We start from the raw sequence: 24,648 nt of genomic DNA on the forward strand, positions 1-24,648 counted from the left end.
ATAACATGTCTATCCAAATAGATTTTTAAGTTTTTGCCACTAAAAACTCCTAGGCAATGTGAAAAGACCTCATCCTGTGACTTGACAGTTCTGGGATCATTTGTCAGAAACTTACCACACAAAGTTTTATTATAATTTAATACAAAGATATATAGAAAAGCACAGTGTCTGAGCAAACAGTAATTTTACAACAAAACTTAGTTTCCTTACTTTTCCTAAAGGAGTTAACATGTCAATGAAATTGTAACTATCATTCTAACCTTGAGTTATGTAGAAGGCTAAAGTGAAATCTTATCATTTCAAAATAAATGGCAAGAGGCTAAATCTCTTTACTCAATAATAACATGCTAAAGCCCAATCTGTAAGGTAGACATTCATTATCACCATTTTACAGATGAGGAAGGAAAGTGAGGCACTGAGAGATCAAATAACTTGCCCAAGGTTACACAGCTAGTAAGTGGCAGATGAAATTTCATTTCAGAGCACAAGTATTAGAGTGCCTTAAAGTATCAAGCAACAAATATATAACAAATCAGGCCATAAATAGAATGAACAATCTTATAGGTTACATAAAACCAGATCACAGTACAGGCTGAGAAAAACACTAGTCAGAGGGCCCCTAAAATCTGTTTTCAGATAAGAGTCTTCTGGAGAAATTTTTGCTTTTTGTTCTCATAAGGGGTTTCTGAAAACTACAAAACCTCTACATGCTCAATCTAAATAAACTTTTTTTACTTTAGACCCCTTGCTCAATAAACAGCTGCTCCAAATCTCTATCAGAAGTCAGACAACTTGGATACAAATTTGTGAGAGCTCTTACAAACCTATTCCTACTTTTGACTCAAGTCAATGTTTTGAGTAAGGTATGCTAAGAATTTCTCTTCACCTGAAATATTTTAAGTATTATGGCACTACAAAATGTGTAGGAGAACATGAAAGGAATACTAAGAATTTGCACTTAGTATAAATTCTATTTCTGAGGACTTTTGTTTCAAGATGAAAGAAACCTGGAAGACACTTAAATGTTGGTCACTTTCACACTGAAGCTATAATTTGCCTAGTGGAATAATAAACACTTCAACCAAATAGTTGACAATTTATCTTTAAAAAAAAGGCCAACTTGTAACGGGGAATATTTAAGACCAAATCAATTGACCAAATTGATGGAGAAAAAAAGAAAAGGAAAAATTTTTAAAAGCTTAAAAAAATTTAAGCTTTAAATTATTTTGCACTAAACACACCTTATCTGGTGTCATCAGCACAGTTGACTCAGTTTTTATTCCAGACTGATGAATATTCACAAACATTCCTGAATCTAATAGTCCTGCTGACCTGTAACAAATAAGTACAAATTTTAGCCTTAGTTTCAATGGGAAGAGAAACAAATGACCAGCTACTATTTAACATATGTTTTGTTTGTTGTTTTTACTATACCTTGCAGTTTCACTATCTGTTACAAAAGTTGGAGTTGCAGCTAATGGGCTTCGAAGGTCTTTTCGGATGTAGATTTTTTCTGTTGAAGCGGCACAGTTGGAAGATTTTTCTCGTGATACTTCAATAGGTTTTCTTTCACATTGAACAGCTATAAAAATGCGTTAAACTATTATATCACAATGCAGAATTTATAGGCAATTATAAATGTAAGCTCAAGGTCAGCAATGCTGCTAATGGGAGACATAGTTACCATAACTGAACTCCAAAGATAACCACCTATCGTTAGAAATTATTTGTAAGTTAAAAAAAAAAAAAGTTACGTCAGAAGGGTAAAACCAGCCAATTTTCATCTCTAGTTCTCTTTTCTCTCCCTACCCCCACTGTGGTAGAAATGTAGAGGAATTCTTAATTTTTAGAAGCTCAGCGTCAAGGAGGAAAAATTGAAGTTAGGAGTCCTTTTCTATTTATATGAGAGTGTAAAAAAATGAAATATTTACCAACTGAAAAAAATACCTTAGAGAGTCACAAAAGACCCAAGTTAGATCTGTTTTTTTTAGCTAAGGGCAGGGAGATTTTTGAGTCTCATTTATAAAATATAGGTAATTTATTTCACTTACTTTATAGGAACTTTATTTCATGATGTTTAGGAGATAGGATACTGTAGTTGTTAAATGTACATTTTCTGAGGAAAGAAGACCTGCCAAGATTCAAATCCAAGTTCTGCCACTTACTGTGTGACCTGGGGCAAGTTACTCAATTTCTCTGTTTACTCAAATGTAAAATGGATAACAGTAGTACCCACTGCATAGAACTTTGCTGTGAGAATAATTAAGTTAATCCATATACCACACAGATTTAGGCATAGTGAAAGTGCCATCAATATTAACTAGTCATTATATTGTTAATCACTTTAATAGTTTAATCAAAAAGTAAACTGGCATCTAGTTAGTTGTGTGTCTGTGTTGTTTTTCTACCATGTTCAAACTACAAATACATGTGTGGCATATAGGCACTCAATAAATGTTTGTTCTACCTATTAAAAATATATACGAATGTACATATTTTTATATTTTTAGTTGGAACACTGTAAATTAAAAAGCATATATACTTGATACATTTTAATGTGTTAATTTTAACATACTTTTAGAGTTTGCCTGAACCCTTAAAAGTATTTTCCTTTAAAGCTAATACATACAATCTTGTTTCATTCCAAATGCAATACATCTCTGTAACCTGCAGTATTGACAGCGGTTTCGATGGTGTTTATTGATAATACAGTCCTTTGATCCTCGACATGAATAAACTAAATTTTTTCGGATGCTTCTTTTAAAAAATCCTTTGCAGCCTTCACAAGTTACTGCTCCATAATGACGCCCTAGAGACAAAATGTTTAAGAAAACACAAAAGTCAGACATTTTAGAACAGAAATGAAATAAGCCCATTTCTTTTCTTTAAACAATATATAAGATAAAACTGAGATTTTTTTAGTTTATGACATGAAAAATATTTTTAGGAGTTACTAAACAGAATGAAACAACCATATTTTCTGATAAAATATACTAAGCAATATGAGTTCTTAAATTTTGTAAAGTAACCTTCACAATGGTATGGAAAACTTGGGAAAGAGAAGAAACAAGATCACCCATAAGCCTATGATTCAACATAACAACTATTTTCATTTCTGAGATCACTTATAAATTACAGTTTAGTTAATTATTGTATAAAGATATTTTATTTTGAAAACTATGCTCCAAAAAACGGATACAATGTCTGCTAGTATTTGAACTATAACAATCCTTCCTCATTGTGGGTTCCAATTTTTAGATTTCTGGAGAAATCTGTTACACTTTGATTAATCTATCATTTCACAGACCATTTCTTTGGCACAATATCTATTAACAAATTGAACATACTCTGGGAAAAGCTCTAGTGGAGGTTTTTGTAATGAAGCTATGGAAAAGATTAAAAATGAGAGGAAACAAACTGGGCCCTTAAACTATATCCCACTGGCACTTGTGAATATATATGAGTGAACATGGGTGTGTATTTCTGGCATGAAGCAACAATGGCCAGAACTAAAACGAATAGCCCTGAGTACTAGTAACAGGCTTGGAGAATGTCTGCTCAGCTATGTAGAGCAATAAATAAAGTTAACCAGAGCTTTCTCCATCTCAATAAGTCAAGTCACTCTGTATTCTTGAAATGAGAAGAGGGCTCAACAGGTAGTTAACTTCATATTATATATTATTAAGGATCACAACTAATTTTTAAAGCAATTTTTTCGACAAAACTGGTTTCACATTCAAAAAAATTTCCACACGTACAGTTTACTTTCAAAAAGCAAAACTGTCTTTCAGAATTCTTTGAAATATGCATTTTATGTTACTGCAAGATCAAAGTAAACTGCACTGAAGTGAAAAAATCTTTAGGTGAATAAAAAACTTTGGGGAAAAATCAGTTAAATTTCAGAGGCCACAAATATGAACCACAAAAATGACATGCTCCTTTTTCTTTTTACTTTCAGTAGAAAAACACATGGTAGAATGGTGGTTATTTTAACGACACAACACATATAGGAGGTTATTTTTAATGTTACCTGATGCTTTGTCTCCACATACTACGCAAAGATCAAAAACTTTATTCGGTCCTTGGTCTGGGGAAGAATTATCTGTTAAGAGCTAAAGAAAACCCCCCAAAACAAAAAAAAAAGTAATCTGTTGTTACTCAATAATGCTCTCATGTAAAAAATTAAAAGAACATTCATTGAGTCTTACTTTTTGCTTTCTTTTTCATAAGTTATTCTGAAACTTTTGAATTCTTTTATTATGCATATATATATAACTATTCTTAATTTTCTTTATATATAGATAAAAATTTCAATGTTATAAGAAACAAAGACGATAAGAATACCTTAATTTTTCCATAACAATTTCATTAAAGTAAAAGACTGTTAAGCACACAAATATGAGTATTTCTTAACGCATCTCACCCATTAAGCACTTATTATTCACACGGAACATGTCAAATTACTGCAGTAGTTATCAGTCCTATTACATTTGTCTTCGAACAGCTCAGAACCTTTCCACATGGAATGACATCACTAAAATAAACTATAATAGCACAAAAAGATAATTTTCTAAAAAAAACATTTTATTGATATACTTTTACTTATCATTATGGAAATATGACTGATATACAAAGGTATAAACTTTTCATTTAATGAGCTAAGATTTGGGTTGGGGGTAGTGGTTGAGAGCATGGACTCTGGAGTCTGATAAATGGTAGCAAGTCAGTAGAACTAGGTGTGGTGGCTTTGGGCAAATTACTAAGCCTCTTTAAATTATATAAAGAGCTCATCACGAGGGACGGCTAAAATAATGTTGGCAAAGAAATACCAGCTTCTTCTTTAGGGTTATCCTTCAACCTTTTCACCATTTTCTTTCAATCTTTTGAAACGTGAACAAATTAATCCAATTGAAAAAATATGATACAGCATTTAGTAAATCCCTTCCTCCTGCTTTAAAACAACCCACAAAGTAATCCTCTATTTTGACTTTCTTCTCGTAGGGGTGGGAATGCCTTCAGGAGCAATTCTGATTTCAAAAACTTTAAACAGTCCTTAAAATGGCTGTCCCTAGGGGCTGGCCCGGTGGTGCAGCGGTTAAGTACGCACGTTCTGCTTCTCGACCCCAGGGTTCACCAGTTCAGATCCCAGGTGCGGACATGGCACAGCTTGGCAAAAGCCATGCGTCCCACACATAGAGGAAGATGGGCGTGGATGTTAGCTCAGGGTCAGTCTTCCTCAGCAAAAAGAGGAGGATTGGCAGTAGTTAGCTCAGGGCTAATCTTCCTCAAAAAAAAAAAACGGCTGTCCCTACTACATCATAGTGGCATCATTTCTTCTTTTATCACCATAAAAACCAGTCTCCAACCAACTTAAAAAAATATCCAACAATTTCTGGTATTAGATGTCCCTTGAAAGCATCTATGAAAAGTATTCTTTTCCTGAATTGCATATCTATTGTAAATGGTGCTAATCTTTTATCTGCTATTATTCCTAAGAGCAGAAGAGATATTGAGAGGTTAAGAGACTTGCCCACATCCCATCTTAGGTCACTAGACCAGAAATCAAATCTTCTTGGACCTGGGGAATTCCATCCTATACCTATTTCTCTTTCATTGCCCTTAGAGATGATCCATAAAGTAGGCAAAGCACCAATATTATCTTTATTGTTAAAACAGAGAAAGAGAGCCAGCCCTCACGGCCTGGTGGTTAAGGTTGCACACTCTGCTGCGGTGGCCTGGGTTTGGTTCCTGGGCATGGAACCACACCACTTGTCTGTCAGTAGCCAAGCTTTGGTGGTAGCTCACATAGAAGAACCAGAAAAACTTACAACTACACACAACTATGTACTGTGGCTTTGGAGGAGGGGAAAGGAAGAGAAAAGGAGGAAGACTGACAATGGATGTTAGCTTAGGGCAAGTCTTCCCCTGAAAAAGAAAAAAAAAGAAATAAAAAAAAAAGTGGAGAAATTTACACTGGAGAAATCTGATTACATTACTTCTGCCAGGTGGTCTAGGTCAACATCACAAGACATAAAACATGATAGTCAAGTACCCTTCATATGATGTGATAAAAATGGCACTTAACCTCTGTGATCCTCCTCCTAAAACCCACAACCACAGTCTAACAATAAGAAAAAAAAAAAAACAGCCAAAGTCCCATAGTGGGGCAACCTAAACATACCCAAACAGTATACTTCAAAACTGTCAAGGTTGTCAAATACAAGTTAAGTCTGAGAAACTAAAACAGCTAAGAGGAGTATAAGGAGACATGATAACTAAAATCAAGTCTATTAATAAAAATAAAAATAAACTGGGGGCTGGCCCAGTGGTGCTGTAGTTAAGTTCACACGTTTTGCTTCGGCGGCCCAGGGTATGCCGGTTTGGATGCCAGGTTTGGACATGGCACCGGTTGTCAAGCCATGCTGTGGCAGGCGTCCCACATATAAAGTAGAGGAAGATGGGCATGGATGTTAGCTCAGGGCCAGCCTTCCTCAGGAAAAAGAGGACGATTGGCAGCAGTTAGCTCAGGGCTAATCTTCCTCAAAAAACAAACAAAAAACCCCAAAAACTAAGGTATGTATAATGTTATAAATTTTTTAGTGACTTCTGTCTTGATGAAATAACTTCTTATAAATCCTATCCATTTTTCATCATAGATTTGCTTGTAAGTAGATAGTGCACCACGAATATTCTTCTCCATTGATGAAAATCTTTTGGTGTTGGGGTCCATGTTTTATGGAGCTTGTTGATGTCTGCAAAAGCTTCTGCTAAACCCTTCACTATGAATTTAATTGAGGGTTCTCCTTCTTTTTCTTCTCCTAGTTTCCTTTTCTCTTGCCTCTTCTTCATTCGTGTTTCAGTTCTAACAACTCCTCCTTAGTAAACTCAGGAACCACCTCTAAGAGGTCAACGTCATCCTCATCCACACCGTAGCAATTTCTAAAAATAATATAAATGATATAATTGGAGGAATAACACAATCTATCAGGATATATAGGCAAAATTTTCTATTTTATGAATTAGGAGTTTTGCAATCCTAAAAGGAATTTTCTTTGATCAGTTGTTCATCACAAAATATGTAATCCAATTTTAAGTGGGTGTTCCCCTCCAAAAAATCTCTGAAGGCAAACTTAAGGATTCATTGTATTTGTATTCAATCACAGCAACCAGCAGTAAAAATATCTACATAACCACAGGCATGAAGTGTGTAAAAGTCTTAACTGGCTCTTTGAAGAATGATGTACAACTTGCAAAAATTAAAACGATGTGAAGTTAATCCACACTACTAACTGAGTTCCAGTGTTAAAGCAGACCGTGGGGTAGACAGCCTGCTACATCAGTGAAGATGTAGATGAAAACAGAGAGGCAAAGCGACAAAGCTGGCAGCTATAGTTCTGACTTCTTGATTTGGCAGCTTTTTGCTCAAGGCTCAGGCAGCTTGGTTGGGCGAACTGCAGCTCCAGAAGATGCTCCTGATCTGGCAGTTTCCTAATTGTGCAGAAGTAGCAGGTCTCTCAGAAGCCAGCTCTGCAGCATGTGCCAGTAGTTATTCTTGGAAACCTGACCTAGCACTGTTTCTCTAGCCTTCCCAACAATTCTCTGAGCTCTCATCCTTTACTAAATCCTTTCCTGGCCAAACCAGCCAGAGTGGATCTTCCTACATGCAACTAAGAGCCCCCCAAAATATACGGCTGTGAGGAAAAGCATAGACGCCCACAGGAGAGGGCAGTCACCATAGATAATCTGCACAGTACATAATTTTATGCAAGTTTTTTCCTACTGAACATGCAAGACTTAAAGTCTTAATGGCAAGACTTATGACATGCTTTCTAATTTTTTCATGTATAAGATAAAAAGACACTTTTATAGTTATTTACCTGGAGGTGCTGCCCAGATAGATCAGGAGCTGTAAAAAATAACTGGTTGACACCTGCTGCATCTGGAGTTGTGAGGAAAACTTTCCCTGGAGTAGAATCTTGCCTGGCCAGAATGACTTTGCCTGGAGTAGCGCCATCGTGATTTGTCAGGATGAACTGCTTGCCTTGCGTATTATGATCAAGTGCTGCCACGATCTGGATTTTCTGGCCTGTTTGCTGCTCTGTAACAATCTAACACAATCATGTCAAATTAGTAATCAATTCAACTCAATCTTTTTTTCCTCTAAGGATACAATTTTGTTATACCTTCAAACAGAGCTGGAAAAGCACACCATTACCTATATATTCAATGTACTACACATTACACACACCTTTTAAACTACCACATACATACACACACCTTTTAAACACCTTTTATACTTTCATGAACTCCTATCCTACAGAAATAAACAAGCGTGCAAATAAATAATGGTATAATAGTAAGAACATGTGGACCTCACTATTTTCATTCCTTCCTTCCTCTTCTCTTCCACCTTCCATTTAGACAAAAACATACCAGGTGCATTCTACCTGCCAAGCACTGTTTGTTCTAGGCCCTGAGATACAGCAATAAACAAAACAGAGTCTTTGTTCTCATAAGGCTTTTTAGTGAGGAAAAGCAGATAAAAAACAATAAGCAAATAACATTATCAGGTAGTATTAATTGCTATGAAGCAAATAACAGTGTTAGCATTAAAACAGGGTAAGGTGAGAGTCACTGATGGAATAAGGGTAATCAGGACATGACATTTTTGCACAGACCTGAGTGAAGTAACAGACCAAGGCTTAGGACTAGCTAGGAGAAGAGCAGCTTAGGTAGAGGAAACAGAACATAAAAGAAGGCCATGAAGCAGGAGGAGGCAAGAGGCATAGGACGAGAGCTGCGTGAGTGAAACAGAGTGAAAGAGATGGATTATGGGAGAGGATGGGATCTGAGTGACAGCAGGGGCCAAATCACACAGGGCTTCATAAGTCATATAAAGTTTGGATTTCCTATTGTGTGAGATGGAGATCCACTGGAGGGGTTATGGAGCAGAAGAGTGGCAGGATATTTTTCAAAAAGGATCATTCTAAATTTAGCATCAAGACTAGACTGTGAATATTCAAGAGTAGAATTAAGAGAGACCAGAAGGGATGCTATTGCAGATACTGGCAAAATCTGGATATTATACATGGGAAGAGATACTGGCTGGGAACAGGGTAGTAGCCATACTGGGGGTGAAAAATGATTTGATTTGGGATATTTTATGAAGAGAGAGGTGACAAGATGTGCTAATGGACTGGATGAAGAATATGAGGAGAGAAGAGTCAAGGATGACTGGGAAATTTTGGCCTGCGCAACTGGGAGGACAGAATTGCCAAGTACTGAGATGGAGTAGTCTGGCTGAAGAGCAAGTTCATGAATAAAGAGAACTAGCACAGCATTGAGGGTTTGTTTTTGTTGAACAAATATTTTACAGAGTAAATTCATTAAGCCAATTGGATTTCTTGATTCAATTTTAAAATGGCAAAATTTGATTTGTTTCCAACTTTTTTCCACTTCCCTGAAATTACTTTTATCAAGATTATTTTTCTATGTGAAATTTACAACAAAGTTCTGAATCACTCATCAGTTTTTGTCTAGGGCAGATTGTATTGATTATAGCTGCTGTCAGTTTGAGTTTCCTTTGTTGATCATCATTTCTACCACGTCCTATTTTTCTAGGTGCAGTTTTAACTGTTGTCAATTTTATTTTACATAGGTTATTTCTACTAAGTCCAGTCTCCATCCAATAATTTTTCAAATTTTCAATGACACCTAGAAGATGTGACTTTGAATCAGTAAATCTGTAATACATTTTACCACGTAAAGTTTAAGCTGCTGTTAATTTTCCTTTGGGTTACTTCTATCAGTAATATTCATTGTGAATTGAATAAAAGGCTAGTGGCTCACACATTTCTTTTTTTTGTTGTTTTTTGTTTTTGAGGAAGATTAGCCCTGAGCTAGTATCTGTTACCAATCCTCCTCTTTTTGCTGAGGAAGACTGGCCCTGAGCTAACATCGTGCCCATCTTCCTCTACTTTATATGTGGGACGCCTGCCACAGCATGGCTTGCCAAGCAGTGGCATGTCTGCACCCGGGATCCGAATCGGCGGACCCTGGGCCGCCTAAGGGGAACATGCACACTTAACTGCTGCACCATTGGGCCGGCCCCTCACACCTTTCTTAGAGAAAAGAGCATTAGGTACATGCAGGGCACAATTATCATTGGGTTGAAATATTTCGCTTAAATGAGTAAAAAGATGTTTACTATGGCATAATAGTTACAACTGGAAACTGAAGCAATCCAAATGGCCTGCAACAAAGAACAGTAAATAGATTATGGAAACAGTTCTCAGGTCTTAGGATCAGTTTACATTCTAAAAACTTACTGAGTCCCAAAGGGCTTTGGTTTATATGTGGGTTATATCTACTGAAGTTTACTGTATTAGAAATTCAAACAGAGAAATTTTAAAAATATTTATTAATTCATTTAAAAATAACTCATAAAACAGTAACATAAATAACATAACATTTTTTAATGAAAGATAAGTATATTTTCCAAACAAAAATTTAGTGGGGCTAGAGGTAGTGATTTACGTTCTCACAAATTGTTTTAATGTCTGGCTTAATAGAAGCTGGATTCTCATACCTGCCTCTGCATTCAATCTCTTGCAATATGTTGTTTTGGTTAAAATATATAAAGAAAATCCAGCCTTACATTTATTGGTTCAAAGGGGGAAGAATATCTTAATAGCCTCTCCAAACTGTGGAAACTATTCTTTGATACTATACCAAAATTTGACAAGTGGTAGCTTTTTAAAGGTTAGTTGCAATGTGCAATCAGAAATTATAACAAAATCCATTGGTCTATCCTGCAATTGAAATGGATCTTTATTCATGACTGATTTTGTAATAACATGCATTGCTCACTTGGAAAACGCTGGTGCAATGAGTTATGAACACCTTTTAAATGTTGACACACTTCATCATATAATATCACATGTTATATAGTCCCTGGAAAATTCCACTGTATACTCGTGAGAGAATAACAGTGAAAAGGCAAATAACATTTTAGTATTATTATGAAAACAGTTGTGAACTTGTTAACTCTCTCAAAGAATCCTTAGGAGACAATTTGAAAACCTCTGGATCATGGTACCTCTTACTAAGGAATAGGACATTGTTTAAAACACGAAGATCTGTTTGTTGAGATGGATCTCCTCCCACTGGTCTATCAAGACTTGCCTCAGACTTTGCATCCTCCAAAAACATTCCCCGACCAGGTCCCCATAACCCTCCACAACTCTTCATTATCTGTTTTTCTTCTGTACTCCCAGAGCACCCTATACCATTATCTATCATAGCACTTACCACGTTCTATTGTGATTGTCTGATTACTCAACTATCTCTCACTAGATTAAAGCTACCTTAAAGTTGGGGTTATCTTTTCTCTCTACACCTCCAGAACCTAGCATATACATTTGGTGTAAATAAGTTTGGTGAGTCAGTGAACGAAGTGTAAACTAGACATACCTCTCCCATCTGTTGTTCAATAATTTGATGTGCAATTTCTTCTATGGTTGCCATGATCTAATTGTCAAAATGTCCTGCCAAAAATAAAAAGACGATTTTTCACAATTATACCCATAAAAACATATTTATTTATTTATTAAAGATTGGCAACTGAGCTAACATCTGCTGTTGCCAACCACCTTTTTGTTTTTCTCTCTCACCCCAAATTCCCCTAGTACACAGTTGTATATTCTAGTTGCAGATTCTTTTGGTTGTGTCATATGGGAGGCTGCCAAAGCATGGTTTGATGAGCAGTGCTAGGCCTGCGCCCAAGATCCGAACCAGCGAAACCCCGGGCCACGGAAGCGGAGGTCGCGAACTTAACCACTCGGCCACAGGGCTGGCCCCAAAAACATATTTATTGAAAAATTTACAAATGAAATTACATGATGGTTAAGATTTGTTTTAAAATAATCCAGTTGAGGTTGGTGGGGGGGGGGGAATACAAGACTGGCTATGCTCTGACAATTACTGAAGACTGATAAAAGTTTATAAAGGGGTTCATAAAACTATTCTCTCTGCTTTTAGGTATTTTGAAAATGTCTCCTTAAAAAACTATCCTTGGGGCACACAGTGGTTAAGTTTGCACACTCTGCTTTGGCAGCCTGGGGTTTGCCGGTTCGCATCCTGGGTATGGACATGGTACCGTTTGGCAAGCCATGCTGTGGTAGGCGTCCCACACATAAAGTAGAGGAGGATGGGCATGGATGTTAGCTCAGGGCTAGTCTTCCTCAGCAAAAAGAGGAGGATTGGCAGCAGTTAGCTCAGGGCTAATCATCTTCTTCTTCTTGAAAAAAAAAAAAGATGAAAAAAAAATCCAATATCAAACAATGTCACTTTTCAAAGATACTGAAGCCTAAACAGGAGAGATCATACAGACTAAGAGTAGTAGTTACTGCTTTAAATAAGGGCAACCCTATCTGTAAACAAACATATCACTGTAGCCATTTAACATACTTTTAAATCAATATATCATAAAAACTGACAAAATAATTGCAGTCATTCAGGACAGAAGATTTCTCTAAAATTTCCTGATTGTTCTTCATTCGTGGCACTTTGTTTTTTTGGTGAGGAAGATTGTCCCTGAGCTAACATCCTTGCCAATCTTCCTCTACTTGGATGTGGAATGCCGCCACAGCATGGCTTGATTAGTGGTGTGTAGGTCTGAGCCCAGGATCTGAAACTGTGAACCTGGGCCCCTGAAGTGGGGCACATAAACCTAACAACTACACCACTGGGCTGGCCCTCAATGGCAATTTTTTCAGATATTAAGGTTAATTTTTATTCAATGTAAAACTGTCTTCAAATTGATTTGAGAGCCTGTAAGATTAACGGGTTGACTTTGAGTTTTGCTTTTTCTCTATATCAGGTAGTCAAAAATACAAAAATTATTTCTATCATACTATATATTGTTTGTCAAGTTCACCAATATTCTGTAATTATAATATTAATTGGCAAATTATCTGAATTGGTTTTCTTTCAACTAAAGTATTTTTTTATTGAGGTTGTAATAGTTTATAACACTGTGAAATTTCAGTTGTATAACATGTTTTGTCAGTCACCATATAAATGGGCCCCTTCACGCCTTGTGCCAACTCCCAACTCCTTTCCTTCTTGTAACCAGTAAACTCTTCTCTTTGTCCATGTGTTTGTTTATCTTCTACATATGAATGAAATCAAAGGGTGTTTGCCCTTCTCTGTCTGGCTTATTTCGTTTAACACAATCCCCACAAGGTCCATCCACATGGTTGTGAATGGGACGATTTTGCCTTTTTTATGGCTGAGTAGTATTCCAGTGTGTGTGTGTGTGTGTGTGTGTGTGTGTGTGTGTGTGTGTGTACACACCACATCTTCTTTATCCAATCATCTATCGATGGGCATTTGGGTTGCTTTCACATCTTGGCTATTGTGAATGACGCTGCAATGAACATACGGGTGCATAAGTCTCTTTGAATTGCTGATTTCAAGTTCTTCGCATAAATACCCAGTAGTAGGATAGCTGGGTAGTATGGTATTTCTATTTTTAATTTTTTGAGAAATCTCCATACTGTTTTCTATAGTGGCTGCACCAGGTTTCATTCCCACCAGCAGTGTATGAGGGTTCCCTTTTCTCCACAGCCTCTCAAACATTAATTAATTTTTGTCTTGGTGATTATAGCCATTCAAACAGGTGTAAGGTGATATCTTAGTGTAGTTTTGATTTGTGGCATTCCCGATATTAGTCACGTTGAACATCTTTTCATGTACTATTGGCCATCTATATCTTCTTCAGAAAAATGTCTGTTCACATCATCTGCCCATTTTTTGATCCAGTTTGTTTCTTTGTTTTTCAGTTGTGAGTTCTTTATATATTTTGGAGATTTACCCCTTGTCAGAGATATGATTTGCAAATATTTTCTCACAGTTGGTGGGTTGCCTTTATTTCTGATCCTGGTTTCTGTTGCCTTGTCGAAGATCTTTAGTTTGATGAAGTCCCACTTGTTTATTTCTGCTTTTCTTTCCCTTGTCCAAGTACACATGTATTTGAAAAGATCCTAAGATCAATGTCAAAGACTGTACTGCCTGCATTTTCTGCTAGGAGTTTTATGATTCCAGGTCTTACCTTCAAGTCTTTGACCCATTTTGAGTTAATTTTTGTGTATGGCGAAAGATAACGGTATACTTCCATTCTTTTGCATGTGCCTGTCCTGTTTTCCCAACACCATTTATTGAAGTTTCCTTTCTCCATTGTATGTTCTTAGCTCCTTTGTTAAAGATTAGCTGTCCATAGATGTATGGTTTTATTTCTGGGATTTCAATTTTGTTCCATTGATCTGTGTGCCTGTGTTTATACCAGTACCATGCTGTTTTGATTACTATAGCTTTGTAGTATATTTTGAAGTCAGGGATTGCGATGCCTATGGCTTTGTTCTTTTTTCTCAGGCTTGCTTTAGCTATTTGGTATTTTTTGTTGTCCCATATGAATTTTAGGATTCTCTGTTCTATTTCCAAGAAGAATGTCATTGGGATTCTGATTGGGATTGTACTGAATCTGCAGATTGGTTTAGGGAGTATGGTCATTTTAACCATTTCTTTTGTCACCATCGAGTTCTTTCAGTAACGTCTTATAGCTTTTATTGTATGGGTCTTTCACCTCCTTGGTTGAATTCATACCTAGATATTTTACACTTCTTCTCGCAACTGTAAATGGGATTGTATTCTTATCTTTCTGTTAGTTTGTCATTAGAGACTAGAAATGTAACCACTTTTTGTAAGTTGATTTTGTACCCTGCAACTTCACTGTTCTTGTTGGTTATTTCTAACAGTTTTCTGATGGATTCTTCAGGGTTTTCGATATATAAAATTATGTCATCCACGAACAGAGAGAGTTTCACTTCTTCATTGCCTATTTGGATTTTTTTTACTCCTTGTCTAACTTCTGGCCAAAACCTCCAGTACTATGCGGAGTAAGAGTGGGCACCCTTGTCTTGTTCTTATTCTCAGAGGGATGGCTTTCAGTTTTTTCCCATTGAGTGTGATATTGGCTGAGGGTTTGTCATATATGGCCTTTATTATGTTGAGGTACTTTCCTTCGATATCCATTTTATTGAGTTTTTATCATAAATGGATGTCAGATCTTGTCAAATACTTTCCTTGCGTCTATTGAGATGATCATGTGGTTTTTATTCCTCATTTTTTAATGTGGGTGTATCACATTGATTGACTTGCGGATGCTGAACAATACCTGCATCCCTGGTATAAATCCCACTTGATTACGTGTATGATCCTTTTAATATATTGCTGTATTTGGTTTGCCAATATTTTGTTGAAGATTTTTGCATCTATGTTTATCAGTGACATTGGCCTGTAATTTTCCTTCTTTGTGTTGTCCTCATCTGGCTTTGGTATCAGAGTGATGTTGGCCTTGTAAAATGTGTGAGGAAGTGTTCCATCTTCTCCAATTATTTGGAACGGTTTGAGAAGTATAGATATTAAATCTGCTTTGAATGTTTTGTAGAATTCTCCAGAAAAGTCATCTGGTCCTGAACTTTTATTTTTTGGGAGGTTTTTATTACTGTTTCAATCTCTTTACTTGTGATTGGTCTATTCAGATTCTCTATTTCTTCTTGATTCAGTTTTGGGAGGTAGTATGAGTCTAAGAATTTATCCATTTCTTCTAGATTGTCCAATTTATTGGCCTATAGTTTTGCATAGTATTCTCTTATAATCTTTTGTATTTCTGTGGTATCTGGTGCAATTTCTCCTCTTTCATTTCTGAGTTTATTTACTTGAGCCTTCTGTCTTTTTTTCTTAGTGAGTCTGGCTAAAGGTTTGTCTATCTTGTTTATCTTCTCAAACAACCAGCACTTTGTTTCATTGATCCTTTCTACTGTACTTTTTTTTTGGTTCAGTTTCATTTATTTCTATGCTAATTTTTATTATTTCACTCCTGCTGACTTTGAGCTTTGTTTGTTCTTTTTCTACTTCTGTTAGATGTAGTTTAAGATTGCGTATTTGAGATTTTTCTTGTTAAAGTGGGCCTGTATTGCCATGAATTTCCCTCTTAGGACCACTTTTGCTGTATCCCATATGAGTTGGTGTTGTGTTTTTTTATTTTCATTTGTCTCCAGATATTTTTTGATTTCCCCTTTAATTTCTTCAATGATACATTGCTTGTTCAGTAGCATGCTATTTAGTCTCCACATCTCTGTCACTTTCCCAGCTTTTTTCTTGTAGTTGAGTTCTAGTTTCACAGTACTATGGTTGGAAAAGATGCTTGATATGATTTCAATCTTCTTAAATCTATTGAGGCTTGCCTTCTTTCCAAACGTATGGTCCATCCTTGAGAATGTTCCATGCACACTTGAGAAGAATGTGTAATCTGCTGTTTTTGGATGGAGTATTCCACATATATCTATTAAGTCCGCCTAGTCTAGTGTTTTGTTTAAATGCATTATTTCCCTGTTGACTTTCTGTCTGGATAATCCATCCATTGATGTAAGTGGGGTGTTAAGGTCCCCAACCATTATTGTGTTATTGTTAACATCTTCTTTTAGGTTTGCTAATAGTTACTTTATGTACTTTGGTGCTCCTGTGGTGGGTGCACATATATTTATAAGTGTTACGGCTTCTTGTTGGAGTGTCCCTTTTATCATTATATACTGCCCTTCTTTGTCCCTCATTATCTGTTCTATCTTGAAGTCTGCTTTGTCTGATATAAGTATCACAACACCTGATTTCTTGTGTTTGCCATTTGCTTGGAGTATCATTTTTCATCCCTTCACTGTGAGCCTGTGTTTGTCTTTGGAGCCGAGATGTGTTTCCTATAGGCAGAATATTGTTGGATCTTGTTGTTCAATCCATCCCACCACTCTGTCTCTTTTGATTGGAGAATTCAATCTATTTACATTTAAAGTGATTATTGATACATGAAGGCTTAATGCTGCCATTTTATCGCTTGTTTTCCACTCTTTCTGCATTTCCTTTGTTTCTCATCCTGTGTATTTTGGACTACCAACTCAGTTAGGTAGTTTTCTTAGTTTTCTCTTTATCATATGTGTCACTCTTCCGATTATTTGTTTAGCGGTTACCAGGTTTGTACAAAACATCTTGTAGATGAGATATTCTATTTTCTGAAAGCCTCTGATTTCCTGAGACTAAGCCAATTCCATCCCTTTCCTTTTCCCCTTTTAAGTTATCATTGTCACAACTTATTCCATCTTGTGTTGTGGGTTTGTAGTTAAAATGATGAGATTATATTTATTTTTGGTGTTTTCCTTCCCCTTATCTTTAACATTATAATTAAGTGTGAGCTAACCTGTTCTGATAGAAAGCTGCAATTTTCTGATCTTGTCTACCTATTTATCTCCTTGCTCAAAGCTTTGTAACCTCTTTCTTTCTTTTTTGTCCCAGGTATGAGGCCTTCTTGAGCATTTCTTCTGGGAGAGGGGTCTTGTGGCAATGAACTCCCTTAGATTTGTTTATCTGGGAACGTTTTTATTTCTCCATCATATCTGAAGGATATTTTCGTTGGATAGCATATTCCTGGCTGCAAGTTTTTGTCTTTCAGAATTTTGAATATATCATTCCCCTATGTTCTAGCCTGTGAGGTTTCTGCTGAGAAATCCGAGGAATGCCTAATAGGGGTTCCTTTGTAAGCCATTTTCTTCTGCCTTGCTGATCTTAATATTTTTTCTTTGTTATTTACTTTTGCCAGCTTTACTACTATATGCCTCGAAGAAGGTCTTTTTACATTGACATAGTTAGGAGATCTATTGGCTTCCTTCAATTGTATCCAGTTACCTCCCCAGTGTTGGGAAGTTCTCAGCTATTATTTCTCTGAACAAGTTTTCTGCTCCATTCTTCTCTTCCTCCCTCTGGAATACCTATAATCCTTATGTTGGATTTCCTAATTGAGTCAGATATTTCTCAGAGAACTTCATTTCTTTTTAGTCTTGGTTCTCTCTCCTTCTCCGTCTGAAGCATTTCTATATTTCTGTCCTCCATTTTACTCTGTTATTCATGGAGTCCAGATTTTCCTTTATCTCATTCATTGTGTTTTTCATCTCCAACATTTCTGATTGGTTTTTCTTAATGGTTTCTATCTCTTTTGTGAAGAAGTTCCTGATTCCATTGAACTATCTGTAATTTCTTCTAACTTGCTGAGTCTTTTTATGATACCTATTTTGCATCTCTGTCATTTAGATGATAAATTTCTGTGTCTTCATGATTGATTTCTGGGTGCTTGTCATTTTTCTTCTGGTCTGGAGATTTAACAGATTTTTTCAGGCTGTTTGACGGCATAGATTTGTGCCTTTGCATGATGCTATTATCTGGTTGCAGCTTCTACCTACTGCCAATGGGTGGGGTTCAAGAGCTATATATTCTGAGCCCACTGTGATCCACTGATTGCTCACAGCTGCTGCTTTTCTATCTGTGCTGGTGCTTCGGCCAACTGGCTGAGCTGGAGTGCTGGGTGGGGGGAGGAGCGCTTTCTTTTGTCTGCACCATCCCGGGGGACCTTCTCACTCTGCCCTTGCTATCCGCTCTCCTAGGGTGCTAGCTTGATGAAGACACTCCTGCAATAGCTTAGTTACCTCTGTGTGGGGCTTTCCCACAGGCTGTGAGGGAACTTGGAGAGTGATGGTGTTCCTGCGGATGGCTGCCCCTCACCCCCTCCTCTCAGAGCCATGCAAAGTCCCGGGGTTAGTGCCATTCAGGAGGGAGAGGAGATTCCTTTTACCTCCTTCCACTTCCTCTGGGGGGTCCAGCATCTCCATCTTCAGATGTATGACTGCGTGGGTCTCTTGGACGTCTTTTGTGTTGTGTGAATGCCCTCTGTTGGTAAATGAATGGCCTTTTTCCTTGTATCTTTGGGGGGAGAGGCTAAGGAGAGTGCTCACTCCGCCATGATGCTGATGTCTCTCTACTTATAAATTTTTTTTTTTTCTTTTTGAGGAAGATTAGCCCTGAGCTAACTACTGACAGTCCTCTTCCTTTTGCTGAGGAAGCCTGGCCCTGAGCTAACATCGTGCCCATCTTCCTCTACTTTATATGTGGGACGCCTACCACAGCATGGCTTGCCAAGCAGTGCCATGTCTGCACCCAGGATCCGAACCGGTGAACCCTGGGCCGCCAAGACGCAGAACGTGTGCACTTAACCGCTGGGTCACCAGGCTGGCCCCTACTTATAAATTTGTAAATGCTTGGATTAGTTGTGAAAGCAATATTGAATATTTAGCTTGAGTATCCAACCACCTCTCACTAGATTGAAAAGCAGTGGCCATCGGGGCTGGCCTGGTGGCACAGCGGTTAAGTGCAGATGTTCCGCTTTGGTGGCCTGGGATTCACCGGTTTGGATCCTGGCTGCGGACATGGCACTGCTTGGCATGCCATGCTGTGGTAGGCGTCCCACATACAAAGTAGAGGAAGAAGGGCACAGATATTAGCTCAGGGCCAGTCTTCCTCAGCAAAAAGAGGAGGATTGGTAGCAGTTAGCTCAGGGCTAATCTTCCTCAAAAAAAAAAGAAAAGAAAAGCAGGGGCCTCAAGCTCTCTTGAATCTACCAAGAAGAAACCACCGCTCCCTGGGCCTGTGTGCCCCAGAGGTCCATTCTACCCTTTCCTTGAACACAACACATGTTCAAAACTGAATAGCTCTATGGCCCATCCAGTAGAATCTCACAAGTCCAACAGCCTTCTCTCATTTCATCCATTCTCTGTCCTCTTCAGTCCAAAGTGGCAGCATTTCTGCTGGGAGGAAGCTCTCAAAAATCCTGTTGCGTCGAATGTGATTCATGGGTGTCCAAGTCATGAGACTAGGCAGTCCTCTACACACCTCTAATGGATAACCCCATCTCTATTCCTGGCTTCTATTGAGATGGCTGATCGAATCCACCAATCACATGCCAACAATCTCTTTAGCAAATGGTTGTTCAGTCACACCCTACGTAGTCTCTCCAGAACAGGGTTGTTTTTTTTTGGCAACATGGATAGGCTGAGTATTTTCCAAATCTTCAAGTTCTGGTTCCATTTTTCTTAACAATTCCTTCTTTGACTTACCTCTCTTCTCTCACATTTACCAATAAGCAGCAAGGATAAACCAGGCTGTGTCTTCAACACTTTGCTTAGAAATTTCCCCAGATAAATATCTAAGTTCATCACTTACAAATACTACTTTCCACAAAACACTAGAACATAATATGGTCAAGTTCTTTGCCACTTCACAACAAGGTTTGCCTTTCCTCCAGTTTCCAATAATGTTACTCATTTCCACCCGAGACTTCATAAGAAGCACCTTTAATGTTCATATTTCTACCAACATTCTATTCATGATGATATATGTATCTTGCAGACGACAGAAGCTTTTTTAATAACTCTCTTTTCTTTCTCAACTCTCACCAGAATCACCTTTGACATCATATTTCTACCAACAATCTCTTCAAGGTAATCTAGGCTTTTCCTAGCATGCATCTCAAAACTCTTCCGGCCTCTACCCATTTCTCAGTTCCAAATTTTTAGGTATTTGTCATAGCAGCACTTCACTTCCCAGTACCAAAATCTGTATTGGGTTGTTATTGATGTAAAAAGTAGCACAGCCTAGGTGGTTTAAACAAAAATTTTTTTCACAATTCTGAAGGCTAGGAGTCTAAGGCACGGTATCTCCTTGGCTTCAAATGGCTGTCTTCTCTCTGTATCTTCACATCTTCCCTCTGTTTGTGTCTGTGTTGTAATCTCTTATAGAGACAAGACTCTTATTGGATAAGGGCCCACTCTAATGACCTTATTTTCACTCAATTACCTTTTTTAAGGCCTTACCTCCAAATACAGTTACATTCTGAGGTACTGGGAATCAGGAGTTCAACAGGTCAATTTTGGGGGGAAACAATTCAGCCCACAACACTTAGGCATAAATCTAATAAGAAATGTGCAAGATCTATGTAAAGAAAGCTTTAAAATGCTAACCAGAGAGAGGGAAACCTACCTGGAAGAACACATAAGAAAATGGTTACAATGACTATCTTCAGGGAGAAGAACTGGAAATTTGGGAACAGGGATGAGTTGGAGACTTATTTTTCAATGAATAAGTGTTTGTTCATTTTAAATTTTAATTACAAGTATTGCCACAAAAATTAATTAAAATAAAAAAGCTTAAAGAAAAGGAATCTTTTGCAGAAATCCTAAAATCAACACCAGTGTTATCAGCGCATTAGAATCCTAGACGCTACTTTGTAATGAAAACTTAGGTAAATAAATTATTCTATATGTTGCTTGAGTACTTAACAGTATATGAATAGGAAGGCTTGAATTCAAATCTCAGTACTATTATATGAGCTAACAACTATTCTAAATCATTATTTTAGCCAAAGAAACCAAAAAGTATGAGGGTACGATAAATGATGCACATGTATGTATGCATATAGACATTCATGTTTAATTGTGTGCTCTGTTATTAACAATGCTATAGGTAACACAATGCTAATGGATTTGAACATTAATATTCTTGGAATACTGTTCTTGAGTGCTGAATTCAGGAATACTCAGATTTTTTTTCCTTCTGTTTAGGAAGAGAAGAGTAGGAAACTGCAATGGATTCTTAACCCTTTTTGGAGTTACAAACTTCTTAGAGAATCTGACTAAAGCTACACACCGTCCTCAGAAAAATATACAAATACATATATTTGGTGGATACCATCTTCTGATCCAACATGTTAATTTTCTAATTCTCTCTATATAAACCCTCTGCACTACTGCAATAGTCTAGAGCCCTTATTTCATGTTGTTTTATAGAAGAATGCTCAATGGAAGTTTTTAGAATATTTACTTCAGTGATCATACATCTCAATCTGTGTTCAGCGAAACAGAAATGAGCAGAATCTGGGAAACAGATTTGATCAGAAAGGGAGACTAAAAACCTTTCCCCTTTTGACCCCCTCTCCAACCAAACATATCTTCCATTGTGACCTCACAGTATTTATCATACCCTACTTATAAACTGTTGGGTGTCTGTCAAGCCAGCTCATTAAATTATCTTAAGACTCAAGTCCAGGAAGGCATAGACACAGTGATACAAAATGAAACCTATAATCCTATTTTCATCATTACCTATTGCTCTCATTAAACTATCCAGGAATATGATAAACATTTACAAGTAAATAGATGCATGAAGTAATTCAAATACATCACATAATCCTGTTCATTTCAAATAAATTTTTTTACCATTTATAAAAAAGAGGCAGACTAAGTTAATTACAAATCTTATCCAAATTAATTAAGCTTGACTAAAATTCAGAAATTTTCAGAAGAGAGTATTACTCACTTTGATAGAAAAAAATAAGCAACGGGGAATGATGAAAATTAGTGAGAATAAAATAGATTTTTGACATGAAAGCAGATTATTTACGAGAGTGCATTAGTCACTTTGGTTGTGATAAAAATCTCAACTACTGCTAGTTTAAGGAATAAAAAGTGTAGGGGGAAGGGGAATGGGGAGTATACACTGCTAGGACTGCAGAAGAGTTGAGCTTTGGAAAAATCCTAGAACTAGGATTTCTGATGCTGTCACCAATGTCCCTCTCTACTTTCAGCTTCTCCCTATGTGGCTTCTTAAATTCAACTTTGTAGTAAGGCACCAGGAAAGGAAAAGTAGTCTTCTCTAATTCCAATTTTAAAATCTTGGTAATGGATTCTGATTGGCCCAGTTCAGATTATGTGCTCATCTCTTGGATTAATCACTGTAGAGGGTGGTCAGGAAGAGGAAAAGGAAGGTTAATGTGATCGGCAGCTTTCATTTCTGGAAAGCCTATTCACCAAATGATGGGGCTCAGCATAGACGGGGTTACTGATACAATCATCATGAGCCAGGCAACCAGTTCAACTTGTTTCCACTACTACTGATAGACAGAACTCTTCTACCAGAAGTCCACTGAAGACTACTGAGCTATGCAAAAAATTTAATTCAGCATTGACTTCAATGCTCTGTTGTCAGCTGAAGAAATTCCAAAAAGAAGAGAGGAAAAAAAAATCTTATTCTTATACAATACTTTATCATGAGGTCTACTTTTGGCTACTTCCAGATCGAGGTCCTTCTAATTTCTTGATTTGTGAGTAGTTTAGTAAACGACAAAGTTAGTTTTATAGCTGTTGTTTTAAATAACCTCTAAAGTTTCCAGAGAATTCACAAAATAAAATATTGATGAATTTTTTTTCAAACACACCAAAACCTTTTTCGTTTTTTTAAGTTGGTAAAAAGGCATAAGGAGTGAGGGCAATGCAGCCCTGCAATCCTCAGTGTTAAAAACTTGAGTCCTGGAGTCTTAAGGACTAGAGGCTGTTATACTTTCTCATGAAACAAAAGATATCAGGGATTACCAGTTACTCTGATGTACTGATATACAGAATCTTCTTGATGGAGAGGGACTACTGACAGAGTTCAAAAAGAATCACAATAGTTTTGTGTGACCAGTCCATATTTTATTGCCAGCTTTAAAGGGAAGCTAAAAAATGAGGCTTATGAGGGTAGATTCAGTAACAGGGAAAAGAGATACACAGTCTTGAATGTTTTCTAAATAAAATGAAATTTAAAAGGAATCATTATTCTTTACAAAGGCAGTACACTATTCTAAAAATAGGCAAATGAGCATAAAACTAAGTATCTTGTATATTATGCATACCCGCTATAACACTATATACAGATCTCAAGGGTACTACTAATGTTGTAGTCCTCTGAACATGGCTGCTTATATTCTCCAACATCAAAACTCTTCCTGTATATGTTCTCTCTACCATGAATGCTACAAAATCACTAGACCAATATATGCTTGTTTTCCAAGACTAAATTTAACTCCAAAAATGAGACAAAACAGGCATTACTTACATATTGTTGATGGAAGATTAAATGAACTGTTATAACCTTCCTAGAAAAGCAATTTGCCAATGTCTATCAAGAGCCTTAAAAATGTTCATACTGAGGGGCTGGCCCTGTGGCATAGCAATTAAGTTCCGCATGCTCCGCTTTGGTGGCTGGAATTCACAGGTTTGGATCCCAGGCACAGACCTACACCACCCGTCAGCCATGCTAAAGACTGCAGATAGTTTCCAAAGAATACCTATTATAATGCTGGTAATTCCAAAAAAAAAAAAAAAGTTCATACTCATTAACCCAATAATTCAACATTCTTCTTTCATTCAACAAATACTTGTTGAGTGTTTACCAAGGGTCAGGAATTTTTCTAAGTGTTAGCAATACAGTAGGGAGTATTAAAACAAATTTTCCCTTGTGAAGTTTACATTTTGGTGGGATGAAACAGACAATAAATAAAATATAAAATATCACCAAATGGTGAAAAGAGAAATGGAGGAAAACAGAACAGGCACTAGTAACAGAAAATGTTGGGGGGTTGGGAGGGTTGCAATGTTTAATAAGAGGTCAGAGATGGCCTTACTGAGGTGACAATTTAGTAAAGAAAAAGGACAAAGAATTGTGCAAAGAAAAATTCGCGTTAAAATCATGCATAAGAAAAACGTTTAATGATGAAGAAAAAAATGCTTACAACAAACTAAATAAAAAGATCAAGAAACAAAATTTTATTTGCAATTTATTTGCAATTTTAACTATGCAAAACACCAAAGGACTAAAAATAAACATTTTCAAATGTTA

The 24,648-nt window shown here is 36.9% G+C and overlaps 1 protein-coding gene across 13 annotated transcripts in view; it reads right to left on the bottom strand.

The window, feature by feature from the left end:
- The window catches only part of NR2C1 (nuclear receptor subfamily 2 group C member 1), a 65,149-nt gene that overhangs the window by 36,403 nt on the left and 4,098 nt on the right, over window positions 1–24,648 (bottom strand). For 8 of the 13 annotated variants that reach the window (XM_023631357.2, XM_023631356.2, XM_070254501.1 and 5 more), the window contains exons 2-7: window positions 11,473–11,546; window positions 7,878–8,108; window positions 4,031–4,112; window positions 2,630–2,809; window positions 1,435–1,582; window positions 1,242–1,332 (exon numbers count right to left, since the gene is read on the bottom strand). In XM_023631357.2, the coding sequence (XP_023487125.2) occupies window positions 1,242–1,332; window positions 1,435–1,582; window positions 2,630–2,809; window positions 4,031–4,112; window positions 7,878–8,108; window positions 11,473–11,526 (786 nt within the window). In that variant the 5' untranslated portion in view covers window positions 11,527–11,546. The remainder of the gene's footprint in view (window positions 1–1,241; window positions 1,333–1,434; window positions 1,583–2,629; window positions 2,810–4,030; window positions 4,113–7,877; window positions 8,109–11,472; window positions 11,547–24,648) is intronic. The other 5 variants (XM_070254504.1, XM_023631358.2, XM_023631360.2 and 2 more) reach the window with 1 other exon arrangement.

Source organism: Equus caballus, chromosome 28, assembly GCF_041296265.1.
Source record: "Equus caballus isolate H_3958 breed thoroughbred chromosome 28, TB-T2T, whole genome shotgun sequence".
NCBI lineage: Eukaryota > Metazoa > Chordata > Mammalia > Perissodactyla > Equidae > Equus > Equus caballus.